Raw genomic sequence first — 20,872 nt, forward strand, 5'->3', positions numbered from 1 at the left:
GAGGACCCGCTGCCCCTGTACTGTCTTCCATGCAAACACGATGTCGGCTAGTCAAGAGACAACCGCTCATTCTTTCAACAGAATATTAAATCACACGAAATCTACCTCAAAACCTCGTGCAACTGGAGAGCCCGATGATGGTACAAGGAAACTACGTCGGTTGATCCTTGTCGATGGAATTCCGTCATCCGTCGTGTGTATGCGTCAAGTGTTGGCTGTCTGCTCCTTTGATTCAGAATTTTAGGATTCTACCTTACGTCCAAGAATCTGGAAGATACTACTCCGAGTCAATGATCTCTCTGCAGACAGGTTCCTCTGCTATGTTGCGAGAGGTCCTTGTGAAGTTCGCGAGAAAATACGAAACGACACATTTCGGTGCTTCCATATCCCTTCATCTGCTTCTTTTCTATTGTCATTCAAACTTTTTTCCAGGACGCTAGCAACCGACAAGGGGTTCAAAGAGCGCGTTCGTGAAGATATGCTTGTCCGTCTCCTGGATGCCTTTGTATGGAGAAATCATGGTAGGCATATTTTGATATCGCGGTTTTTTATCACTTAATCACAATTCTGCTACATGACAGACCGACAAGAATCTTCCCAACTCGGTTTCACTTATGTTCAAGGAATGAATGTGCTGGCTGCCCCCTTCCTATATACGATGCCGTCGGAAGTTGAAGCTTTCTATTGCTTCGCCAAGTTCATCGAGGAATGTTGCCCTTTATACGTCCAACCGACTCTAGAAGGTGTCCATCGTGGTCTGAAAGTGAGGCAGAATGTATTCCCCGCTCGCTTCTCGACCTAATTTTATCTAGCTGTTGGATCGCTGTCTCAAGATTGTTGATCCGGAGCTTTATGCTCATCTGCGCTCGAAGAACCTCTCAGCTGAAATATATGCGTTTCCTTGTGGGTACTTCCCGTCTAATTCCGAGTTTTTTTGTTCTTTATCAAACTAACCCTTGTATACAGCTGTACTCACGCTGTGTGCATGTACTCCACCTCTAGATCAAGTTTTACAACTCTGGGACTTCCTTCTTGCCTTTGGTGTTCACCTGAATGTACTTTGTGTAATTGCCCAGCTTCTTCTCATGCGAGAGGATGTGATGGCTTCACCTAGGTGCGCTGAATTTCAATGTGTCGCGTGTCTTTGTTCAACGAGTTTTCTTCGTTACCAAACAGCCCGATGCGTTTACTACGTACCTTCCCACCTCTTGAAGCATTGCCTGTGATTGGTATTGCTGTCACACTTGTCCGGGACCTACCGACGGAATTATATGACGAACTTGTTCGACATCCGTATGAACTCCTCGAATGACCTACTCAGAGGTATCCCTTCCCTGTACTGCTAGTTGCTGTTGCACTCGTTTTCGTCGCATTGTTTTTGCTAATCTAAAGTATTATACTTGTTTAGGTATCTAATTGAATACTGTATTCTATTCGTTGCATTCAAGGATCAGTTGTTCAAATCCAAGTACAATCGAACCTCAAATAATAAAATACCGCAACAAATCTTCGTCCTGGCCGAGATGTAAACACAAACTCTGTGTAAACTCTTTCGTCACTCTTCGTCATTGCTTTGCGAGTCAGTGGCGCATACGTGTGCGTGAACCACCTGTTGTTCCTCTTGCTGATCGTAATTAATGAAAATTAGTTTCGAGCTCGCTTCGTCGATGTTCCTGTTCGTCAGTGCCTTGATCTGCTGCCTATGCATCATATCTATCTGGAATCACCTCCACTGTCGCAATAGGGTATCAAGTGGACTACATCATTCATTTTGTACCCGTGCGTAGAATGGTTTAGTGATTGAAGGTATACATTCCTTCAAACAGTCGCCTTATGTGAGCAGCAACTACCGTAGGCTTTCCTCACTATGGCACACCAGCATCACCGCGACGACGCGGTGTAATGGACATTCTATGCATCCAAGACAACTAATGTTTTGCTCGTCTCTTATACCAACTCGATATGACTATGGTCTCTGCCTTTACGCGCAACCGTTCCATGAATTGTTTCGCGTGGATGCGACACAAATGCGATACCTGTATTCGGTATTCCGTTGGCCTGCGGAAACGAACTTTTTTAGCTGTGTCATTGATGCAAGGGCGCGCGGTGTCTGCAACGAAGCGCCACTGTGGAAAGCACGAAGTCACCTCACCTCATTAAGACTAAATTTTGCAGGCCCCATGTCAGGCTATCCTTACAGGCAACCGTCTCTATCAATGGCATCAAACTCTCTAGTTGAACGGGCTTTCATTCCCAGCAGGCACGTTTTCTTCCCGCTATCTTTACTCGTTATCATCAAAGAGACGACAGCGTATGACAAAGTGGCTATGGCTGGAGGCAGTTTAGCCTCTCGATCTGAACCTTATCCTGTGATGGGTTCTTGCTATAATAATCCTACTAGATTACATCCTTGGAAAGATAAGAACAGTACGTATGATACTGCGATAATTGTTCTGTGCAATGACATGAAGTACCCGAAAAATCTGGTCAAAAAAGGACAGATATGGTGTAGCAATGAATAAGTAATGCGAGGACTAGAACGAAGAAAACAAACAGCCGACTGCGTTATTTCAAGTGCCAGACGAATGCTCCGACGTTGATCGTGTCATCGACGTCCGGCTTTTCTGTCGATTCTCGCCCTCGTTATCTTCCTCTTCCTCATATAAACCTCGGCAGTCCAAGATGCCAAAACAACACTCAGATTCGGAACTCGGACTGATGTTCGGGCTCTCCGAAGGTGACGAAGGTTTCCTTACGATAGGTCGCAACACAGGAGGTTCTGGAGAATTTCCTCGATAGAATCTTTTGCGACCACGGGGATTAGGGGATTCGTCGAATGAGGATGAAATAGATGGTAAAGGAGTGGCTGATGTACTTCGACTGGCAGTAGGCTGTGAAAAGGGTGGAAAGGGAGCTGAAGACGGGAAGGATAATGTGCGAGACGTTGAAGGGAGGTCGGATGCAAGTGGTAGCTGGAGGGGCGGAAGGACTGGAGCCCGCATAGTTTCTGGAAAGACGATTTGTTGGAAGCGATTCAAACTGCCAGTAACGAGACTGAGGTGTTGCATCAAATTTCGTGATGCTTCCACCTGCATATTTATTTCTAAGATGTGGGGAGATTGCAAAGATAAAGGGAATGTATACGTACTACCTGTGAGTTCGAAAGGTCGGCGGGAATACTAAGTGCTGCCCTGGTTGCCTCCAGGTCCTTGCGCAACTGCGCGTTTTCTGCTTCTGCCTTGCGAACGCGATCCTCGAGCTCGGCAATATAATTTGCCTTACGGGCGCGATAGTCTCGTTGTTGCACAAGAGCCCTGGTTGGGGTGATACTCATATCCTTCTTGCGTCCTCTTGTCATGACGAGAGAGCAATTGAGGTCATAAAGGCAGTGTCAGAAGTGACTAGATGGCGGTGAGAATGCCAAGCAACGTTACAGAAAACGGGGCGAGTCGAGGCGAGAAAGGCGCAAGATACGGTCATACCCACAGTGATATCGGTTCTACAATACAATCACCAGAGATAAGGCTGTGTGTATCATAATCAGGATCCACCTATTTGACTGGGGCTTATCAAAGTGAAATTAAAAGAATTCCACAGACCACGATAACAGATACTCAGTCACTAGGCTATTTGCATGCCATAAGGAGAACACTTTTACGCCTTCTTTGCATAAAACTCGTACATGTACGTTCAACATCGGGAAGCTTGCCTATCGGACAGATGTCTACGAAGCTTGCGAACAGCCTGGAGCCGAACTTTTTGGGATTCGTTCCGCCCACTGATACACTGTCATAAAAGCGTTATACCCGTACGCTGTCATAAACATGACAAAGACACGACCTCCGGGCTCTAGCCGAGTCTGCTTATAAGAGAACGAGGGTTTTAACAGCCGAATCGAGTTTATCTTCGTTTGAAATCATCGGCAATTCGCTATCAGGCCTAAGAAGGCGTAGTTCCCGAGCAGGTGCTTCGCTGTGCGCTTGGCTTCCTCGTGACATGTTATCATGCTGGTCGACTCGGATTTCTCGAATTCTTGGTCGATTACATACTATGCTAACTGTGCTTGATTGCATGACGACTGGTTCATTCGGTCTTGCCTGATTAACTGACTCGCTTAATTGAGCTCTTTCACAATCCTTTCCCGTCACCAAAGATAGTAGCTGTAGCACGCCCAGATGAGGGTCATGATGTACATAAGCAACAGTCTACTAAACACATAATCTTGTCTCAACGGGAGGCAAGATTAATTTATTCATCGACTTCCGCTCCCCAAACTCTGCGTAAAAGGAGCTGCAGAAGTGCCTTTGGCCCTGGTGTACCCGTAATACAAAGGATACCTTCGTGAGTGCTAGAAGGTGACAAAATCTTTGGCTCATGCTCGACCTCAACTTGAGCAGGTACCGCAACTGACTCCCACTGTTTATGAGGGAAGTTTGACTGGTCGAGTAGGCGTTGAATCTCGGCACGGTTAGCACCTGGAGCATAGGCGGTTTCACCTTCTCTTCGATCTACCACTAGCATTCCCCGCGTTAGCTCTCCAGTCCTGAGAAGATCGCTCAGAATAAATCAGCGTGAACTGGCTCGCGAAGAATAGGCACCTTTCAACATCAAATTTACGTCAGAGAGCGTGCCAGCCTGGTGAAAGAGCTTTTTCGATATCTTGATTATCTGGCAGCGGCGGATTTTCGATCGCACACCACACGGCAACAATATCGTGAAGCTCCATCGCATCCTTGCCGAAACTTAACATGATCTCACGTGTGCTTTCCAGAACAGAGCTTGTGAAGTGAGCGAGAGGAGATTTGGTTATACCGTCTGACGGGGCAAGAAGTGACTTGAATGCTGAGTCGATGGACCGTTGATAGACAGGGAAAGGTAATTCGTGGGTTGTGGTAAGGTCCAGAGTACACAAATTGACTCGATTGAGTGGAAGGCGAAGTTTCTCGTCGGGAGATAATAGCAGTTCCTTGACAGCGTAGGGGTCAGCATAGAAATTGACTACAGAATGTATAAAAATCAGAAGTAATGGTTGGCCTTAGTAACGTGAACTCACATTCTGCAACAGGTGTAGTGTTTCCTGGGACATCTAACGCTCCTCCCATGATCACGACGCGTCCTATCCGCTCACGTATCATATCACCATCTTTTCTCATCATATGCAGCAAATTTGTCATGGGACCGAGGATAATGTAAGTTACACTCCGCGGTGGATGTGATCTGAGAATATCCAACGCGACCTCTACGCCATGAGTGGGCGAGATATGTAACTGAGGATGTAGTTGCGTAGTTGGACCTTCAACATTGAGATCAGGGTGTCGTTCTGTGATATTACCGAGACCATCCCTGGAATAAAATATTGGTTAGAGCGCACCGAACACTTGAAGAAGAGTAAAGCTGACCTTCCGTGGAAATATTGGGCATTATGTGATTTTCCTTCACATGGGCGATCGCAGCCTCTTGTCAATATTACTCGCCTCTGAGGAGCGAAATTGGGGAAACGAATAACATCCTCCGGGTGTTTCTGGAGGTGTCGGTCGATGGCTTGATAGAGTTTAAGTATATTGAGGCTGCGAATCAACACATGATCCGATAAGCATTGCAAGGCCCGATGGGCAGCCCGAAATTAAAATTCTCACTGTGAGGCATCGAGATCGGTGTTACCTGAGGAGAGTGTCAGTAAGCTGGAAATAATCAATTGCCTGAGGGACTTGCCATAAGAGATGATGAAAGCCAAGATATCAAGTTCTGGAGAAGCGAGTGCGAGAAGACTACAACGTCATTGTGAGTTATGCGCGGTGTTCACGAATAACATTTCAACGAACATTGCAATTATATCATCGACGCCCGGGTCCGTGTCAACTGACGCGCAAGCGCGTTTAGAAACTGACCACTGGCGAAGAAGTGGCTAAACGAACTGATGACTGGGATCCTTGCTTTCGTTATTTCCATATTCGCAGCTTTGCGAAGCGAATGCAAGGGCATAAAAATATTCAAGCACAAGCCTTGTCGCTGATGCCCGGATATAATCGGAAACTCGCGGTTTGTCCATTCACGCACGCAAATTACAAAAAAATCTAACTACTTTATATGTGCGATGCAAGGAACCGAGTTGAAGGGCCCTAATGTCAGTTCTGTGAGTAAGTTTATTCTTCAAGACGGGACAAAAAGAATTGATCAGAGATCTTGGTGGAAAAAAATTAGTCTCATAGGGAAGGCCCTCTGAAGTAGCAAATATTAAGATTGGTGCATCATTTCGAAAGGATATGAAAATGCGAACGAAACGATGGAGCTCACCTGTAAGACTTGAAACTGGGGGAGGACCGAGTCGCTGAGCGGCGCCGCAGCCCAGCCAGCCTATAAATGGGAGTTGCCGAGTACTGTACAGGATGCGTCACGGTGGCTGATTGTGTGACAGAAGGAGAGATGGATTTCGTGATTGGGTGTTGGCACCTCGTCGAGCTCTCACAAATCACCGAAAACATTCATGTCCGAGTCTCTGCGCTATCTGGGCTCCCTAGAGGGCCACAAGGGATGGGTCACCGCTATCGCCACATCCTCCGAAAATCCTGATATGATTTTGACTGCCTCGCGAGGTGAATTGGCCAGGCCTATTTCCAGATTCCATCTAATCTCTCCGTCACAGACAAGACCATCATTGTCTGGCAATTGACTCGCGAAGACGACTCGTACGGTTATCCCAAGCGTATACTCCATGGACACAATCACTTCGTTTCCGATGTCGTCATCTCCTCGGACGGTCAATTTGCTTTGTCCTCGTCCTGGGACCATACTCTCCGCCTGTGGGATCTCAATACTGGAGTTACAACGCGCCGTTTCGTTGGCCATTCTTCCGACGTTCTTTCCGTCAGCTTTAGCGCTGATAATAGGCAAATCGTTTCTGGTTCGCGCGACCGGACAATAAAACTCTGGAACACGTTGGGTGAATGCAAATTTGACATCAAGGAAGATGGTCACTCTGAGTGGTAGGCACCCGAGAACATTCTACGATATAATTGGTATGTTAAGAGTAATTTTTTAGGGTTTCGTGCGTCCGCTTTAGTCCCAACGTTGCCAACCCTGTCATCGTCTCTGCCGGTTGGGATAAAGTTGTCAAGGTACGTGTATCTTGTATCCTCTTATTCATCTTCGGAGTTACCCTTGAAACAATTGGCTATGGATTTTCTTGCGTTCAACTTGTCACACATCAAAGACGAAACGCTGAATATATTTCTTCCAGGTTTGGGAATTATCAAAATTCAAGCTGAAGACCAACCACTACGGTCACACAGGGTACATTAACACCGTGTCTGTATCTCCTGATGGCTCTCTCGCCGCGTCCGGAGGCAAGGATGGTATCACTATGCTCTGGGATCTCAACGAGGGCAAGCATCTGTACTCGCTCGAGGCTGGCGATGTTGTCAATGCCCTTGTATTCTCGCCCAACCGCTACTGGTTGTGTGCCGCAACAGCAAGTTGTGTGAAGATCTTCGACCTTGAGAGCAAGTAAGCATAACGATCACTCTACACAATCCTTCTCTGACTCTCGCGCAGATCGATCGTTGATGAGCTCAAGCCCACGTACACAGATGTCGGTGAGGATGCCCGACAACCGGAATGTGTGTCGATCGCCTGGTCAGCCGATGGTCAGACCTTGTTCACTGGTTATACCGATAATGCTGTTCGTGTCTGGATTGTCACCTCATAAAAAGGTCGTTATCACAGGCCAGAGTTCGGAAGGGACGCATTGTAGTATTTCGACCCCATATTTTCATCCTTGCCACAAGAAAAAAAAGAAAAACTCTCTGCCATACGCTGAAGTTCATTGAGACGGAGCGAAGAAACACTGGTTTTCAGCTTCATTCATATTTCTTGCCCTTTCCGATTGATCCCATCTATCCAACCCACCGAAATTGATTCTCACGTTGTCATATGACATGCTGAATTGTAACTCGGCAACATGTTGTGCTCGCGCTCGCCAACTATCGCCACTGATTAGGTTGATGATGAGGGCGTTGCGTTCAATGAAAAGAATTAGAAAACTTACGTTGCAGTTCCGTATATATCACCTTGCGGACCGACTAGACGAACGCTCGCATCTAGATTTGATTTTTTGTCATATATCCATATAGTCTTTCCCCTGTATACCTCCTGCAAACCATTACTGTCTATCAGTCGATTGCCACGTTGAATGCGAGTGACACCGGTTGGTACAGGGGGTGCAAGCCTTAGGTCAACATCATTCAATAGACGGAGTGCCGTAAGGTTGGATATGTCCTCAAAGAGCGAGTCGCCCGTACATGAGAGAACCTTGATGATATGCTCTGGCGCAGAATCAGGATCTGAATCCGATTCGGATGCATCCTCTTCCATCCCCACGTCGGTGCTGGTCGTTGTATCGTCGCGTGTGGTAGACTTTAGAGAGTCAAGTAAAGCCCTTTCCGATTGTCCTAATTGCCGAAGAAATTCTTCCCAGGCGATTTGGTCCGTGAAATCAGTGCGGACAAGTAATCCGACCTCTTCGCCGTCAGTGAGGTGGTCCAAAGCGTCTGTATCCCTCTCGTGGGTTACCTAGGACAATATGAGGCGAGGGCAAGGAGGGAAGGCAGCACCTGGAATCATACTGACGGTTTGTGGGGAATCTGGGGAAATTGAAGCAGTAGATGTGATCTCCGCTTGAGCATCGGGCGCTAGCCATAACTCTTCCATCACTCGCATCCGCCATTTTCTCCTGCCCTCTCCCGGGAATTTTGACCGTGTGATGCGGTATCGCTCCTACAGTGTACTCCAATGGTCAGTCTGTGGTTGCCGATGCAGGTTGGGGACTGACTTGCAAAAAACGATGGAACAGGGACATGCCAGCAAATGAATATTTATACTAGATGGGTTTTGGTCCGTGGGTGAGCTGAGCACTGAGGCTTGGCTATCACGCGGGAAAAACGGATTTTGCGTGAGTTAGTCAGTTCCTTGAAGTTACAGGAGGGGATAATTACTTGACATTTAGGTTGACGGTCCGGCTGACTGATCACAGGTTGTTGCTTCTTTCATACGTTCCACACTCAAGCGAGTTGCCTGATATTAACCGTGGAGTCGCCTGAGTGGTTCCTTCCTCCGCGATGCCCACGCCAGGTTATATTTTAAAGGCGTAGTTAAAAGGGCAAAGAAGGAGCTTCTAGTGCCTTTTGAACGACTCTTCCTTCCACTTCAGATGCCTCCACCAAAGGGAACCACAGGTGCGCTTTGGAGCAATATTATTCAAAGTACTCCGATCTAATCTAATCACGTCAGGCTCTGAGCTCTCGACTGCTCGATGGGCATTTGCCTTTACGTTGGTAACGACACTATTCTTTACATGTAAGTCGATTAGCCTCGTTGCTCTTTGGATAGCAAATGACTAGGGTTACAGGGGGTTTTGCTTATGGGGTTAGTTAATCTGTTTATTGCGAAAAAGAGAACAGTCTCGCTGAGCCTAATATAGCTCCTTGACGTTCTCAATGCCCATTTCCAAGATATTTTCGGCATCAGTAGAACGCAGAGTACTCTACTGCAATTTGCCTACTTCGGTGCTTATCTAGTCTTCGCACCAATCGCAAGTGTGTTCGTACGTCATTTTGCTACCGGCTTCACTCGTGGGTCAACTAATCCGGTGCTCGCAAAAAAATAGATGGATCGGTATGGGTACAAGGTAATTAATAATAAACAGTACCAAGTGCATCTTGACTGGAAAACGTTTCCTTTCTTTGACAGAGCGGCATCCATCTAGGCCTTAGCCTATACAGCCTAGGTGAGAATACCGGTCATCAACTTCACATAGTATAATCTATAAATCCTGCTAGGTGCTATTTTCTTCTGGCCATCGGCGAAGTTTGCGAAGTACGGCGGATTCGTGGGATGCACTTTTGTGATTGGTGAGTAGAGCAGTAGGATGTTTTCTTCTTGCGCCAATTTTTCCGGGATTCGATAGGATGTGGTCTGGCCACACTGGAAGTGGCTGCAAATTCTTATATCGCAGTTCTTGGTACACCCAAGTACGCTGCAGCGCGGTTGAATTTCAGCCAGGGCTTTCAGGGTCTTGCAGCTTTTGCTGGCCCTTTGATTGCCTCTAAATATTTTTTTCGCGGGGAAAACTCCACGAAACTGGACACTGTGCAATGGTATGAATAAGTATCCAAATTTTACAAAATTATTCACACCTACGCTAGGGTTTATCTTGCAGTGGCAGGACTTGGAGTCCTTCTTAATGTCATGTTTTAGTGAGCATTTCAATTCTTTGTAGTGTAGATCATCCTTACCTATAGCTCTCCTTAGCTTTTGCAAGTTGCCGGAAATCACGGGAGACGCTCTCGCCGCAGAAATTCATGAAGTTGGTATCCGCGCCGACGAGGAGCCGTTCTGGAAGCAATATAGGTGTATATTCGGGTTCGTTGCACAGATGGCTTATGTGTACGTTCGTTTGGCTTTGTGCAACCCGACTCAAAGAGCTAACGGAGTGTCCTTAGAGGAGCTCAAGTCGGTGTCGCATCACTTGCGGTGAACTACTTCTCCGAGCAAGGTCTCGGGATCGATAGATCGAGGGCCAGCTTCCTATACTCTTTCTGTCAATTGACGTTCATGTTTGGAAGGTGAGAGAATTGCACAGCAAAAGCATTCGCCTCTAATCGTCACCACTCCATGTTAGGTTTGCTGGTGTAGCCATCCTCCACTTTATCGATCCTGCACTGCTACTGTCTTTGTATGCGGTGGCATGTAGCTTATTTACGATACTTACTGGGGTGCTTGGGGGAAATGGAGGTGTTGGCTCCTTATTCGCCCTATTTTGGTTCGAGTCTATCTGTTATCCGGTCAGTATCTTTGTATCTCATATGTTTGAGTTCACCGACTGACGAACGGGCTAGTGCATCTTTACTCTGGGTACGAAGAACTTGGGTATTTACACTAAACGGGGGTCGGGTCTGATTGTTATGGTCAGCAACAGCGAATAACAGAAAACATTGTTGACTAATTTAACTTCTTTTCCAGGGTGTTGGTGGTGGTGCATGGTTCCCTCCGGCACAAGCCAGTCTCGCGGATAAGGTTTCTACCCGGCGTTCGTACTTGGTCCCACTTGCAGGCTATTTGGCTATGACAATCTACGCAATGTAAGAAGCTTGTTTTTATTCCGATTTACCCTGCCAATGGCAAAGCTAACCTGTTTCTGCAGCGGCATGGTAGTAGATCAAACTATAAAGGAATCATTCAGGTTCCGCAATATTGACGAATTGAAGGAGAGAAGGGCGATGATGGGTGGAGCACCAGAACGAGAGACTCAAGATATTGACGAAAAGGCAAAAGACACATCCGGCAGCGATGAGATTGAAAAAGCTTGATCATTGTCCTACCCCCCCTTGCATTCCTCTTCCACCGGCTTGTTGCAGATGCTGACATAGATAGTGCATGAGCTAGACTGAATCAGGTCGCTTTCACATTCTACTATAGATTATACAGCGGACTGGCGGGAGCCTGCAATTCGATCTACAAACTGTAATAAAACGAATAGTTGTAGTAAAAATTTCATGACTTAATGATACTAATGCACTTACACCACGGATGTATGGAAGCGACAATAGCGTGCCAATAAATGGCAATTGTCTGAGAAAAGTAATGATGACAGGGAAGAAATCGCTGCAATAAGGCAAGACAGAGCCACATGTGATATGTTTAGAAAACTGACGTGTCCAACTTATGAAGGAGCTCGAAATTGACATACCCGAAGAGGTTCAGAAAACCAAAAGTCTCTATGATCATCCCAATAAACGGCCACTTCATAAAAACGAGGATTATCCCGCCCAGGAAACACGCTGTGCCACGAATCTTTTGCTTCCTTGCAAAAAAGTAGAATGTCTTTTGGGGACCAATAATTAACGTTAAACCCGAAATGAAGAGAATCTATAGTTCAAGTGATTTTGGGGTAAGATTCTTTCGTTGGTGAGAGATACGCCGACGAGACGAACATTGCCAAGGGCCAGAAGTGCACCGTCAAAGAATAGCATTACACCGAGAAGCATGAAAAGTCCACCAAAAGTGGTTAGGGCGACACCAATTTCTGCAAACAATACGCGAACACGTCAGCGGTCGGTTTGAGAAATAAAATATGAGATGCAATGGCGAACTTTGCGCATCGGAGAGCCACATCTTCCTTTATTGAATAAAGTGCGTTGGGTGAATTGTAGGCCCGGGTGGCAGACAACGCGGATGGTGGGTATATAAGGGGAAGTGTAGCAGACGCGCAGTTCCAATCATTCACGCAGCTCATGCGTAGTTGTGTGACCGTCACACGAACACACACATCAGGAGAAGCAAACTGTGAAGTTATAAAAACTAGAGATACTGTTGTTATAGAGATACAAAGAGGTTGACCAGAACGTCGAAGTGAGTAGCTATGAGTGGACAAAAATTCAATACATGACACAGGTCGAATGTCAAGGTAGAATATAACACATGATACAAAGCACAAGCTTCGGAGCCGTGTTCAAAGTCCACAAAAAAAAAGCAATCGGGTATGGTAAAAACGCGGCCATGCGTATAGCAAAAAGGGGGCAACATATCGTCATAACGAGATTATCGATTACTCGCAAGTTTCGCTTGGATGACCCGGTCATACGACTCTCTTAAAGGCATCCTTCGCGCCAAGACGGTCAGGTGGCTATTAAGATAAGGCCCAGGGAGCAGTGGATGGATAGCTTCAGTATTGAGATGGGGATTTACCGGAGGGAAAAATGAGATCTGTTGAGGCGAAGACGGTCGGGTGACACTGGGCAAATGGGAAAGCGAACTAAGGGCGGTGGTAGAAGTGTTCATGGATTTGGTGGACAAAGTACGTATACGATCTTGGGATCTAGATGAAAACCCAGCACCTTGCACGGGGAGGGTAGAGACTGAACGTATGGAAGAGACTGATCCTCGACGCCCTTGAGAGAGATCGGTGGAATATCCACTAGGTGACGTTATTGCTGTCTTAATGCTCTCAGGTGAGGTGGAAAAGCCATTGTCCGGAGCGCTCGACGGTTGGTCAGTGATGACAGTGAGTGGGGCAAGAGGTGAAGGTTTAAGAACTGGATTGAGAAACCCCTGCGAATGGCCTCTGATCAATGGGTGCGGTCGCATATTATCCGATCGACTAGAGATGGAGTGGGTCGATGGTGGCCGCGTGACGGACAGACGCTTGGAATGGTTTCCTGGGCGAGGTTCTGGCAAGGTATGGTTGCTTTCTGTGGACAAATCGGACGATCGGTGACGTTGCATCGCTGGGCGCTTATGTTGCACAGATTGAGAGCTTCTGTCTGAAACAACGGGAGGATCTGCATTGGTGGTAGGGAAGGGGGTTTGTATAGGTGGTTTTTGCCTTGCAACGCCGTTACTTTGCGCGACTGCAGTAAAATCAGCCTGACGAGCCGTCTCCACGCGCGGTAATGGTTCCTGGGTCCACGTTTGTTGTCTTTGGTGTCCATGTCCATGTTGGGCGTGCTGCAGTTGAACAGCAGACTCCCGAGGTACAGTGTCTGTATCCGATGCAGTATCCGAATCCGACTCATTCTGGTTGGGAGTTTGAGCACCGCTGCTGGATACCCAATCATCTTCATCTTCTTCACCATCTCCACTCTGCGTTATCGTAAATCCTGAATTAGGCTTGTTAGCCTTGGACTTTTGCTGAGCGGCACCTGACACCGATGGGGCTTTCTTCACATTGGCCAAACGTTGAGTACTGCCGGTTCTTGGAAAGCCAGGTTTACCTCCCTAAAACTCAATAAATCAGAATCCAAGCCCACACTGTTGAAGCGCCCGATCCTGGCTTGGGAAATTCCCTAGCACGGAACAACACACTTACCTCCTGCGTATGGGGAGTTTTCTTGTTTTTCTCTGATTTGGTCGATGCACCCTCCCTCTGAGTTATCTGAAGGTTGGCACCGGTCCTGGTACCAGAAGAAGAACGTGAATGCGAGCGAGTTTGTGTAGCACCAGCTCTATGTCCCTTGGTAGGCATGGCGGGGCGGAGTGACCTTGGTCGGCGTTTGTTGAGACTTGTTTTTTTCCCTCTCCTGGCCTCTCCCCCATTCCGCTTATACTTCATTAATCTATCCTTTGGGATCGTTAACTCAAAATGGAACGCGTACAGTTCCAACAGGAACAGGTGTGTTATAGTCCAATGGAAGTTTGAACGCATATCTGATTTCGAGATGGTAGATGGTCCTTGAACTCAAGGACCTCGTCGAAAAAAAATTGTTCACCAAGGTGGGCATTTTATTCTCTTTGTAACAGCTGGAGACGCATATAACATGTCATAGGAAGAGATGAAACAGATCTTGAAGAAACGGACCGGTTTTGAGACCACACTCGTTCGCCGTGTCGCGAAAAAAGCAGATTTTCTGCGTTATATCGCTTATGAAACAGACCTTGAACACCTACGGCGAAAACGTTCTACTAAATTGGGTCTGTCCAAGCCTCGTATATTGGCAATTTCAAGACTCAACGATTTTTTGTTCGAATAGATTTGCCACCAGGTCCACCCACGGTTTCTGACTACTCACTCGTTCGACGGCAATTCAATATCTTCGAGAGGGCACTCAAACGATTCAAGAATGACGTAGGCTTGTGGGTTCAATACATTCAACTTGCTAAACGTGAAGGTGCTCGGACGCTTGTTGGAAGGATAACTGCAAGGTATGCATTTTGATGTGTTTTTTTTTTATCTTTAGAAATCTCTTGTGTAACCTGATCACATAGAGCTCTTCAACTCCATCCTAATAAAGCTGCGCTTTACATAATTGCGGCTTCTCATGAACTGGACAATCTCTCTCCTTCTGCTGCCCGGACCCTTCTGCAGCGAGGGATTCGAATGAATCCTGAAAGTATTGACATGTGGCGCGAATATGTCCGTATGGAACTTGGATTTATTGAGAACCTAAGACGAAGATGGGACATTCTAGGCATTTCGTACACAAAGGGCAAGGTGGACAAGGGAAAAGGGTATGACCCAAGCAATGTCATTAGTTTGGGTTTATCCAATGGCGCTGAGCCAGATGACCATGATATAGGGATGGTTGACGCTAACGGCATCAACGAAATAGCGGCGGCGACTGAAATCGACGAGTTGAATAGAGACGAGGGAGCGGAAGCGCAACGGCAGATCATGAATGGTGCTATTGTCAAAACAGTTATGACAAACGCGGTGGAAGGTATAGTATATGTTTCACTCATTTCAATAGCACAATGCCAAGATGCTCACGTCAACCCATTTTGATAGCACTTCCCCAAATCGGACTCTTTAAAGAACTCAAGTCAGTCGTCGTGACATATCCCTCGCCTGTCGAACTTCGGAATCTATTGCTGGACCATCTGCATGACCTACTTCGGTTGAATCTTCCTGGTGATGCACAAGCTGCACGATTACTAGTTGAACGACATATCACCCCCGAACTGAAGGGCAAGGCAATCGTGGATGGAATTCAGCGCGCCAATGAGGAACTTTTAGCTAATGTGAGATTAAGTAAAGAAGAGGAGATATGCCAAGTTTATGCCGACTTTGTGGAGGAGTGGTGCCAAAGAGCAATTGATCAACATTTGGTGAGTGTGGAGATTACGTGGAAAACAGGACATTGAATGAGAAGGGACAGAAAACATATCTTATCGCATCCCTGAAAGGAGTGATACAACAAGTCACAACATCCCCATCCTTGTTGTCTGCGCACATACGGCTGCTTGTGATATTTGCTAATGGAGACAAAAACCTTGGTGCCAAATTTGGTCGTCTTATAGAAAAGTATACCGAGAAGGTACCCCAAGCGGCCCAAGTGTGGCTGGCGAGGCTCGATGCCGCGCGAGTAGGGGTGAGCAGCGCTGAGGACGAGAGAGCGCTGGCTGGGACATGGAAAAAGGCTCGCAACTCTGTTTCAGGAAAGGAAGAGGATATACTAAAGGTGTGGTTGTGGGGTCTCGAAGAAGCGAAACTGTTTCGGGACAACAAAAGGATAATGTACGAGGTAAGGACGCTAGTGGAGACTAGAGAGCGTTTGGAAACTCATAAGCTGATAGGAATTACTAAAAGAAACGCATGGCGCACACGGGTCGTTACGTGAAGTGCATGAAAGATTGTGATCAGTTATGTCACGGTGGTACCCGAGGCGATCAGACAAGATACATCGGATCAGACAGATCAACTAACGGCCAGATGGATGCAAGAAGTTGCATTGATAGGAAGGCGATATCTCACGACTGGGCGAGTCTGGCAAAGATTGTTTGAAGTGATTGGGAATGACAGATGGGAGGAAGGAAAAGAAAGGGTTTTGGGTGTGGTCTATGAGGAGTGGCGGAAGAAGGACGGGGTGTCGGCTGCGGTGTCATGGGCGGGCTGGCTGATGCAGGGGGGTCGGGGGAGTGAGGGGAGTGATGTGGTGGGGTGTGCGATGCGAGGGCTGGGTGTAGAGGAGCGGGAAGAGCTTGAGCGACGGTGGAGGGCGCTGCTAGACGAGCAGTAGACACTGTAGCTAGGACGAGTAGGTGTACCCGGGTGATCTGAGATGCGAGATCTGAGCACGATCGGCAGCGGTTATTTGCAAGTGTTTGGGTGCGCCGTCCGCCCTCCCTGCGAGCTCCCTGTTGGCCGTGTGGTCCCTAGACACATGGACAGAGCGAGGAGGGGGAGAGGATTACATACGAATGGCATCTGCATCGTGATTGGTGTTGCTGATCTGGCGCGGTATTTTTGTCTGCAGGACACACGCATGGTGTCGAAGTCCAGTGAGCACATGGTCACAAATAGCTGTCCGCAGCCGTCTTCCCAGCGTCTTTCTCTGCGCCCACGTCCTCCCTCCTCCCTCCCTCCCCCGTGTCTGCCTGGTTGAAGGCGCGCCTCTGGTAAGTCTCCTTCTCCTCGCCACTGCCCCTATATTATAAATATTCCATATCCGTCTTGAAACACGACCACCGTGCTGATTCGCCCACCAGCTTTCTCTGCCACAGGCCCCATCACCACCAGGCGTCGACGGGACGCCCTTCCCTCACCTCCCGCGTCCCTTCAGGACCTCTTGCTCGCCCTGCTGCATGTATCTCGTCCCACACCAGCTCAGACTCAAAGCCGGTCTCGTCTGAACGGACGTTCTTGTCTATCCATACGAGAACCTGATCTTTTTCGCGAGTAGAGCCACCTCACGACTTTTCCACCGCCCGCTCTCATGTTGCAGTATCCGCTCCAGCTTCCTCCCCTCTCCCTTTCGTCGTCCCCTAAATCTGCTAACAAAGACAATGACCACTTTCGCCCTCACGAGCTACGTTTCCCCCCCAATCCCCTGACAAAGCGCCTTCACAAGGACAGCTTTGTCAATCGTTCCGTTACTTCTCCCATTGCCATCTCTGCTACTCATGTTTCATCTCCCTCCGATACATCCCCATCAACTAATTCTATCAAACTTCCACGTAGTCCTTACATTTCGTCCCGCCCTCTCTCCACGTCAATCCCCATCCCCACTGCCAGACCTCCCAACATCTCCACTCACTCTTACCTTTCCTCCTCGTCGTCCACTATCGAGGATGTCCTTGCCCCCGGAGACATCGTTGGTGAAGGTTGTTCCCTCCAGGGAGAGCCTATCCGCCTCGTTTCGATAAGCTCTCACCCCGACGTGGATGATGATCCAGAACTCACGAGGCCCGCCCCGGAGTTCGAGGTCGTCAGGCGTCTTGGTTCTGGTAGCTACGCGGTCGTTTATCTAGTCAAGGAGGTTCTTTCCCGTTCTCTCCCCTCCGAAGATGGTCATATGTCAATGGTTGGTCCCATGGAGCTCGATGGCAATCCTATTCGTCGTGCAGAGACCATATATGGGCGCGAATACGCAGTCAAGTGCCTATCCAAAGCTAACCTTGACGAGGAAGCCCTGGACGCTCAGCTGACCGAGGTACTTGTTTTCATTTCCTTGCTTCTTAGCCTTCAGTGCTGACGCATATTCCCAGGTTACCATTCACCAGTCACTACACTCACACCCCAATATAGTTACTCTTCACAGGACTCTTGAGACATCTTCATTCTTGCTTTTGCTTTTGGAATATGTCCCTGGAGAGGATTTGTTCTACTTTTTGGAACAAGCTCGCGATCATCATGAGCCTGATTCGGTTGAAGCTGCTTCTGTCTCTCGCACTCCTCCAACTCCTAGTTTACTTTCTAACCTGCACCCCTCTCAATTACTTTCCCGGACCCGTTTGCGGCTCATTGCCTCTATGTTCTCCCAGATATGCGATGCCGTGGCGGCTTGCCACGCTCAGCAGGTTTTCCACCGTGATATCAAGCCCGAAAACTTCATCGTTACGGATGGCTTTGTTACACTTCCAGATGGTCGACAGGAGCGCAAGGTCATAGTCAAGCTGACTGATTTCGGGTTATCAACTACGGACATTGAATCATCTGATATGGACTGTGGCAGTGCTCCCTACATGAGTTATGGTAAGTGTCGAACGATCACTGCAAACTATGTCGTATACGAGCTCATTCCCTTGCAGAGTGCAGAAACAACGTCGCACCGACTTATCGTCCTCGCGCTGCCGATGTCTGGTCACTCGGTATCGTACTCATCAATATGTGAGGATTTCCTTTCTTCCGAGTTCGAATCCATAAGTTAACCATCATCAAGGTTGTATCATTTCAACCCTTGGACAGACACTTGCCAGGGAGCTTGCTCTTCGTTTGAATTATACCGTCGCGATCCTGTCAACTTTTTCATGGTGCGCTTCACAGGCATGACACGACCTGTGGCTGAGTTTCTTGCCAACCGAATCTTCTGCATCTTGGACGACCCTGGCGACGATTCTCCTCGTGTTACGGCCAGCGAGTTTGGAATGTGGGTCAAGAACCTTCCTACGCTCCTCGGCGGCTGCCATGGCATGCATCGGTCTGTATCTAGCAGCTCCACCCAAGGTTACCCTATTGCAGCATCGACTCCCCTCTCGCACCGTCCTATTTCTCGCAACCCTTCAGTCAGTGGCAAGATTCCTCGTACTCCTGCGATGGGAAATCGTTCGTTATCCCGTGCCCCTTCTCTCGTTCCCGCGTACGAAAGGGAAGAACGTTCTGAGCTTTCCACCGTTTATGATCAGGAATTCGAAGAGACACAACAGGAAATGGAGCATCTGGCGGAAGAAGGATCAGAAAGCATACTGTCTCAAACCATCGAGGACGATCCGGCGTCAATTCGAACAACATCCACTAAGCGTAGGAAACGCGGATTGCGCAGAAAAGGTTGTCCGCCTACACCAGTGACCACTACCGATGAAACGTTGATTACCCTCACTATCGCATCGCAAGCTCTCGCTCGGGAAATCAGCAAGGCTTCACGAGTTTCCTCTACTAAGTCGACGTCGACCACGAAAACTTCTGGCACGTCTTCATCTCGTACACGTGGTTCTGGTGAACCTCCATCTATGTTTGCTATGCCTACGCACTTGGTCGTCGGTAACAAGGGCACCCCTCCGCCTGCTTCATTCACTCCTCCCCTTCCCAACTCATCTTCGTCCATCGCAGCCGCTCCTGTCAAGAAGCCCTCGAAATGGAAACTTTCATTTGGCAAACAAAGTTCGGGCATCACGACGACGAACGCTACAAGTAACACTCCGTCCATGGAGGATACCAACGCTTCCGCATCGCTTGACTCGGGCTCTCAACAACCCATGTCCATGACTGCCAACAATGTGACAAACCTTATCATGGGCCTTAACGCCCCTAGTCCCAGTTCTACTGCTGTGCCCAACGCTTCGGATGACGGTCAAGCCTGGGCCAGAGGCCGTCACGGGCGGGGGTCTCCGCCATCCAAGTCCTCCAACAGGTCTTTGGGGAACATACCGTCAACGAGTTCCAACTTCAACACGTGGGCATTTGGCGAGAAAACTTCTGAACGTGGAATTTCTCCTAATAGTACCCGTAGCGGGCGCTCTGGACGGCTAGTGGCATCCAGCGCCAGTTCCGTTGCTTCAGGGAACTGGCGCAGCTCCATGAGCACTACTTCCAGTGCTGGCACTTCGACTTCTGCTTTCACTCGTTACAGCAACTCCAGCAATAGGAGTATTTCCACCACAGCTACCAGTGTGTCGTCCGCTTCGTGGCGCACTGGTGGTAAGGGCCCGCAGTCGTCAGCATCTTCTACCCATTCGAATCATCCAACACTGCCCAAGAACATCAAGAGTGAGTTATTTCATTTCCAAGTGCTGTCGTGACACAATTAACAAAGCTTCCGCAGTTATGTCTGGTGTTCCTTGGGAGCTAGATCAGCTACCTCGAGCTCAAATTCCTAATCCCGTAGGTGATATCTTTGGCTCTCCACCTCAGCGCAAGCAAAGGACGAGAAAGACCAAAGACCCTAAGCTCGACACGATCAACGAGCGGCCTGGCTTTAGCGGGGGCGTTTCTCGTGCACCAGAGAAAATGCGTCGCGACGCCTCTACGAGTACCACTGATCTGGCCGGTAATGGGAGGGAAGATGGAAGCGAGAACGTCAAAAAGGTTCAGAAAGGACAAATCAATGCGTTGGCCAAGATGTTATCCGCCTTGCGTCGTCCTTGATTTATTTTCGCAATTGACATTACTTCTCGTCTGGTCCCTGTTTTTTCTTCGGTGTTTTGGTGATGTTGCCCTCAACATCTTTGTTAACACGAAGTAGTTTCTTTCTTTCTCAGCTATTCTGGTTACGGTGTCTCTCCATCATCGATAACTCGCTCTTTTCAACGACCACACACACATAAATCATCACCACAGTCGTTGAATGCGAGTACTCAGCTCGATGATCTTTTTGTTCGTCACCGTTTTAATTTCAATTCTGGAATGCTAGGTGTTTTCTTTGATATTTCGAAGGACTTGTAACCC

At 48.1% G+C, this 20,872-nt stretch overlaps 8 protein-coding genes across 8 annotated transcripts; 5 read left to right on the forward strand and 3 right to left on the reverse strand.

Moving 5' to 3' along the window:
- Nucleotides 1-40: 40 nt before the first annotated feature.
- Nucleotides 41-1,312, forward strand: AGABI2DRAFT_150756 (rab domain-containing cell division control protein; the record flags this gene model as incomplete). Its single annotated transcript, XM_006460868.1, has 7 exons — nucleotides 41-193; nucleotides 245-375; nucleotides 433-521; nucleotides 582-763; nucleotides 813-903; nucleotides 967-1,114; nucleotides 1,177-1,312. 7 exons carry the CDS (start codon nucleotides 41-43, stop codon nucleotides 1,310-1,312), a joined length of 930 nt encoding a protein of 309 aa, XP_006460931.1.
- Nucleotides 1,313-2,431: 1,119 nt separating this feature from the next.
- AGABI2DRAFT_185266 (hypothetical protein) lies at nucleotides 2,432-3,475 on the reverse strand. Its single transcript, XM_006460869.1, has 3 exons — nucleotides 3,149-3,475; nucleotides 2,555-3,089; nucleotides 2,432-2,483 (listed from the first exon to the last, which is right to left on the reverse strand). The coding sequence occupies exons 1-2, from the start codon at nucleotides 3,356-3,358 to the stop codon at nucleotides 2,571-2,573; spliced, it is 729 nt and encodes a 242-aa protein (XP_006460932.1). The 5' UTR covers nucleotides 3,359-3,475; the 3' UTR covers nucleotides 2,432-2,483; nucleotides 2,555-2,570.
- A 773-nt stretch (nucleotides 3,476-4,248) lies between these two features.
- AGABI2DRAFT_185267 (hypothetical protein) lies at nucleotides 4,249-5,982 on the reverse strand (the record flags this gene model as incomplete). Its single annotated transcript, XM_006460870.1, has 8 exons — nucleotides 4,249-4,543; nucleotides 4,698-4,998; nucleotides 5,054-5,343; nucleotides 5,400-5,567; nucleotides 5,637-5,661; nucleotides 5,713-5,768; nucleotides 5,823-5,859; nucleotides 5,889-5,982. The coding sequence occupies 8 exons, from the start codon at nucleotides 5,980-5,982 to the stop codon at nucleotides 4,249-4,251; spliced, it is 1,266 nt and encodes a 421-aa protein (XP_006460933.1).
- A 462-nt stretch (nucleotides 5,983-6,444) lies between these two features.
- On the forward strand, nucleotides 6,445-8,551 carry AGABI2DRAFT_192506 (hypothetical protein). The gene is made up of 5 exons (XM_006460871.1): nucleotides 6,445-6,593; nucleotides 6,644-6,983; nucleotides 7,040-7,115; nucleotides 7,238-7,503; nucleotides 7,552-8,551. Exons 1-5 carry the CDS (start codon nucleotides 6,485-6,487, stop codon nucleotides 7,703-7,705), a joined length of 945 nt encoding a protein of 314 aa, XP_006460934.1. The 5' UTR covers nucleotides 6,445-6,484; the 3' UTR covers nucleotides 7,706-8,551.
- Nucleotides 8,552-9,050: 499 nt separating this feature from the next.
- AGABI2DRAFT_204277 (hypothetical protein) lies at nucleotides 9,051-12,244 on the forward strand. Its single transcript, XM_006460872.1, has 19 exons — nucleotides 9,051-9,230; nucleotides 9,286-9,351; nucleotides 9,404-9,420; nucleotides 9,476-9,598; nucleotides 9,662-9,682; nucleotides 9,745-9,781; nucleotides 9,834-9,905; nucleotides 9,962-10,151; nucleotides 10,200-10,250; nucleotides 10,306-10,440; nucleotides 10,497-10,619; nucleotides 10,676-10,838; nucleotides 10,893-10,961; nucleotides 11,017-11,135; nucleotides 11,198-11,515; nucleotides 11,577-11,658; nucleotides 11,744-11,922; nucleotides 11,988-12,079; nucleotides 12,147-12,244. Exons 1-15 carry the CDS (start codon nucleotides 9,206-9,208, stop codon nucleotides 11,361-11,363), a joined length of 1,377 nt encoding a protein of 458 aa, XP_006460935.1. The 5' UTR covers nucleotides 9,051-9,205; the 3' UTR covers nucleotides 11,364-11,515; nucleotides 11,577-11,658; nucleotides 11,744-11,922; nucleotides 11,988-12,079; nucleotides 12,147-12,244.
- Nucleotides 12,245-12,329: 85 nt separating this feature from the next.
- Nucleotides 12,330-14,032, reverse strand: AGABI2DRAFT_192509 (hypothetical protein). The gene is made up of 2 exons (XM_006460873.1): nucleotides 13,862-14,032; nucleotides 12,330-13,770 (listed from the first exon to the last, which is right to left on the reverse strand). Exons 1-2 carry the CDS (start codon nucleotides 14,015-14,017, stop codon nucleotides 12,595-12,597), a joined length of 1,332 nt encoding a protein of 443 aa, XP_006460936.1. The 5' UTR covers nucleotides 14,018-14,032; the 3' UTR covers nucleotides 12,330-12,594.
- A 102-nt stretch (nucleotides 14,033-14,134) lies between these two features.
- AGABI2DRAFT_185273 (hypothetical protein) lies at nucleotides 14,135-16,727 on the forward strand (the record flags this gene model as incomplete). Its single annotated transcript, XM_006460874.1, has 8 exons — nucleotides 14,135-14,164; nucleotides 14,218-14,265; nucleotides 14,319-14,463; nucleotides 14,523-14,694; nucleotides 14,758-15,209; nucleotides 15,278-15,597; nucleotides 15,648-15,950; nucleotides 16,122-16,727. 8 exons carry the CDS (start codon nucleotides 14,135-14,137, stop codon nucleotides 16,506-16,508), a joined length of 1,857 nt encoding a protein of 618 aa, XP_006460937.1. The 3' UTR covers nucleotides 16,509-16,727.
- A 477-nt stretch (nucleotides 16,728-17,204) lies between these two features.
- Nucleotides 17,205-20,572, forward strand: AGABI2DRAFT_117856 (hypothetical protein; the record flags this gene model as incomplete). The annotated part of the gene is made up of 5 exons (XM_006460875.1): nucleotides 17,205-17,921; nucleotides 17,977-18,463; nucleotides 18,520-18,598; nucleotides 18,651-20,194; nucleotides 20,250-20,572. The coding sequence occupies 5 exons, from the start codon at nucleotides 17,205-17,207 to the stop codon at nucleotides 20,570-20,572; spliced, it is 3,150 nt and encodes a 1,049-aa protein (XP_006460938.1).
- Between the last annotated feature and the right edge of the window lie 300 nt (nucleotides 20,573-20,872).

Source organism: Agaricus bisporus (assembly GCF_000300575.1).
Source record: "Agaricus bisporus var. bisporus H97 unplaced genomic scaffold AGABI2scaffold_5, whole genome shotgun sequence".
NCBI lineage: Eukaryota > Fungi > Basidiomycota > Agaricomycetes > Agaricales > Agaricaceae > Agaricus > Agaricus bisporus.

Excerpts from the sequence above, each read along its gene's own strand:
- AGABI2DRAFT_204277 (XM_006460872.1), top strand. The coding sequence starts at position 9,206 with ATGCCTCCACCAAAGGGAACCACAG. Across the intron at positions 9,231-9,285 it reads TCCACCAAAGGGAACCACAG|GCTCTGAGCTCTCGACTGCT; the intron begins GTGCGCTTTGGA and ends TAATCACGTCAG. Across the intron at positions 9,906-9,961 it reads GGGATGCACTTTTGTGATTG|GATGTGGTCTGGCCACACTG; the intron begins GTGAGTAGAGCA and ends GGGATTCGATAG.
- AGABI2DRAFT_192506 (XM_006460871.1), top strand. The coding sequence starts at position 6,485 with ATGTCCGAGTCTCTGCGCTATCTGGGCTCCCTAGAGGGCCACAAGGGA. Across the intron at positions 6,594-6,643 it reads GATTTTGACTGCCTCGCGAG|ACAAGACCATCATTGTCTGG; the intron begins GTGAATTGGCCA and ends TCTCCGTCACAG. Across the intron at positions 6,984-7,039 it reads GAAGATGGTCACTCTGAGTG|GGTTTCGTGCGTCCGCTTTA; the intron begins GTAGGCACCCGA and ends GTAATTTTTTAG.
- AGABI2DRAFT_185266 (XM_006460869.1), bottom strand. The coding sequence starts at position 3,358 with ATGACAAGAGGACGCAAGAAGGATATGAGTATCACCCCAACCAGGGCT. Across the intron at positions 3,090-3,148 it reads ACCTTTCGAACTCACAGGTA|GTGGAAGCATCACGAAATTT; the intron begins GTACGTATACAT and ends ATAAATATGCAG.
- AGABI2DRAFT_192509 (XM_006460873.1), bottom strand. The coding sequence starts at position 14,017 with ATGCCTACCAAGGGACATAGAGCTGGTGCTACACAAACTCGCTCGCAT. Across the intron at positions 13,771-13,861 it reads AAACTCCCCATACGCAGGAG|GGAGGTAAACCTGGCTTTCC; the intron begins GTAAGTGTGTTG and ends ATTGAGTTTTAG.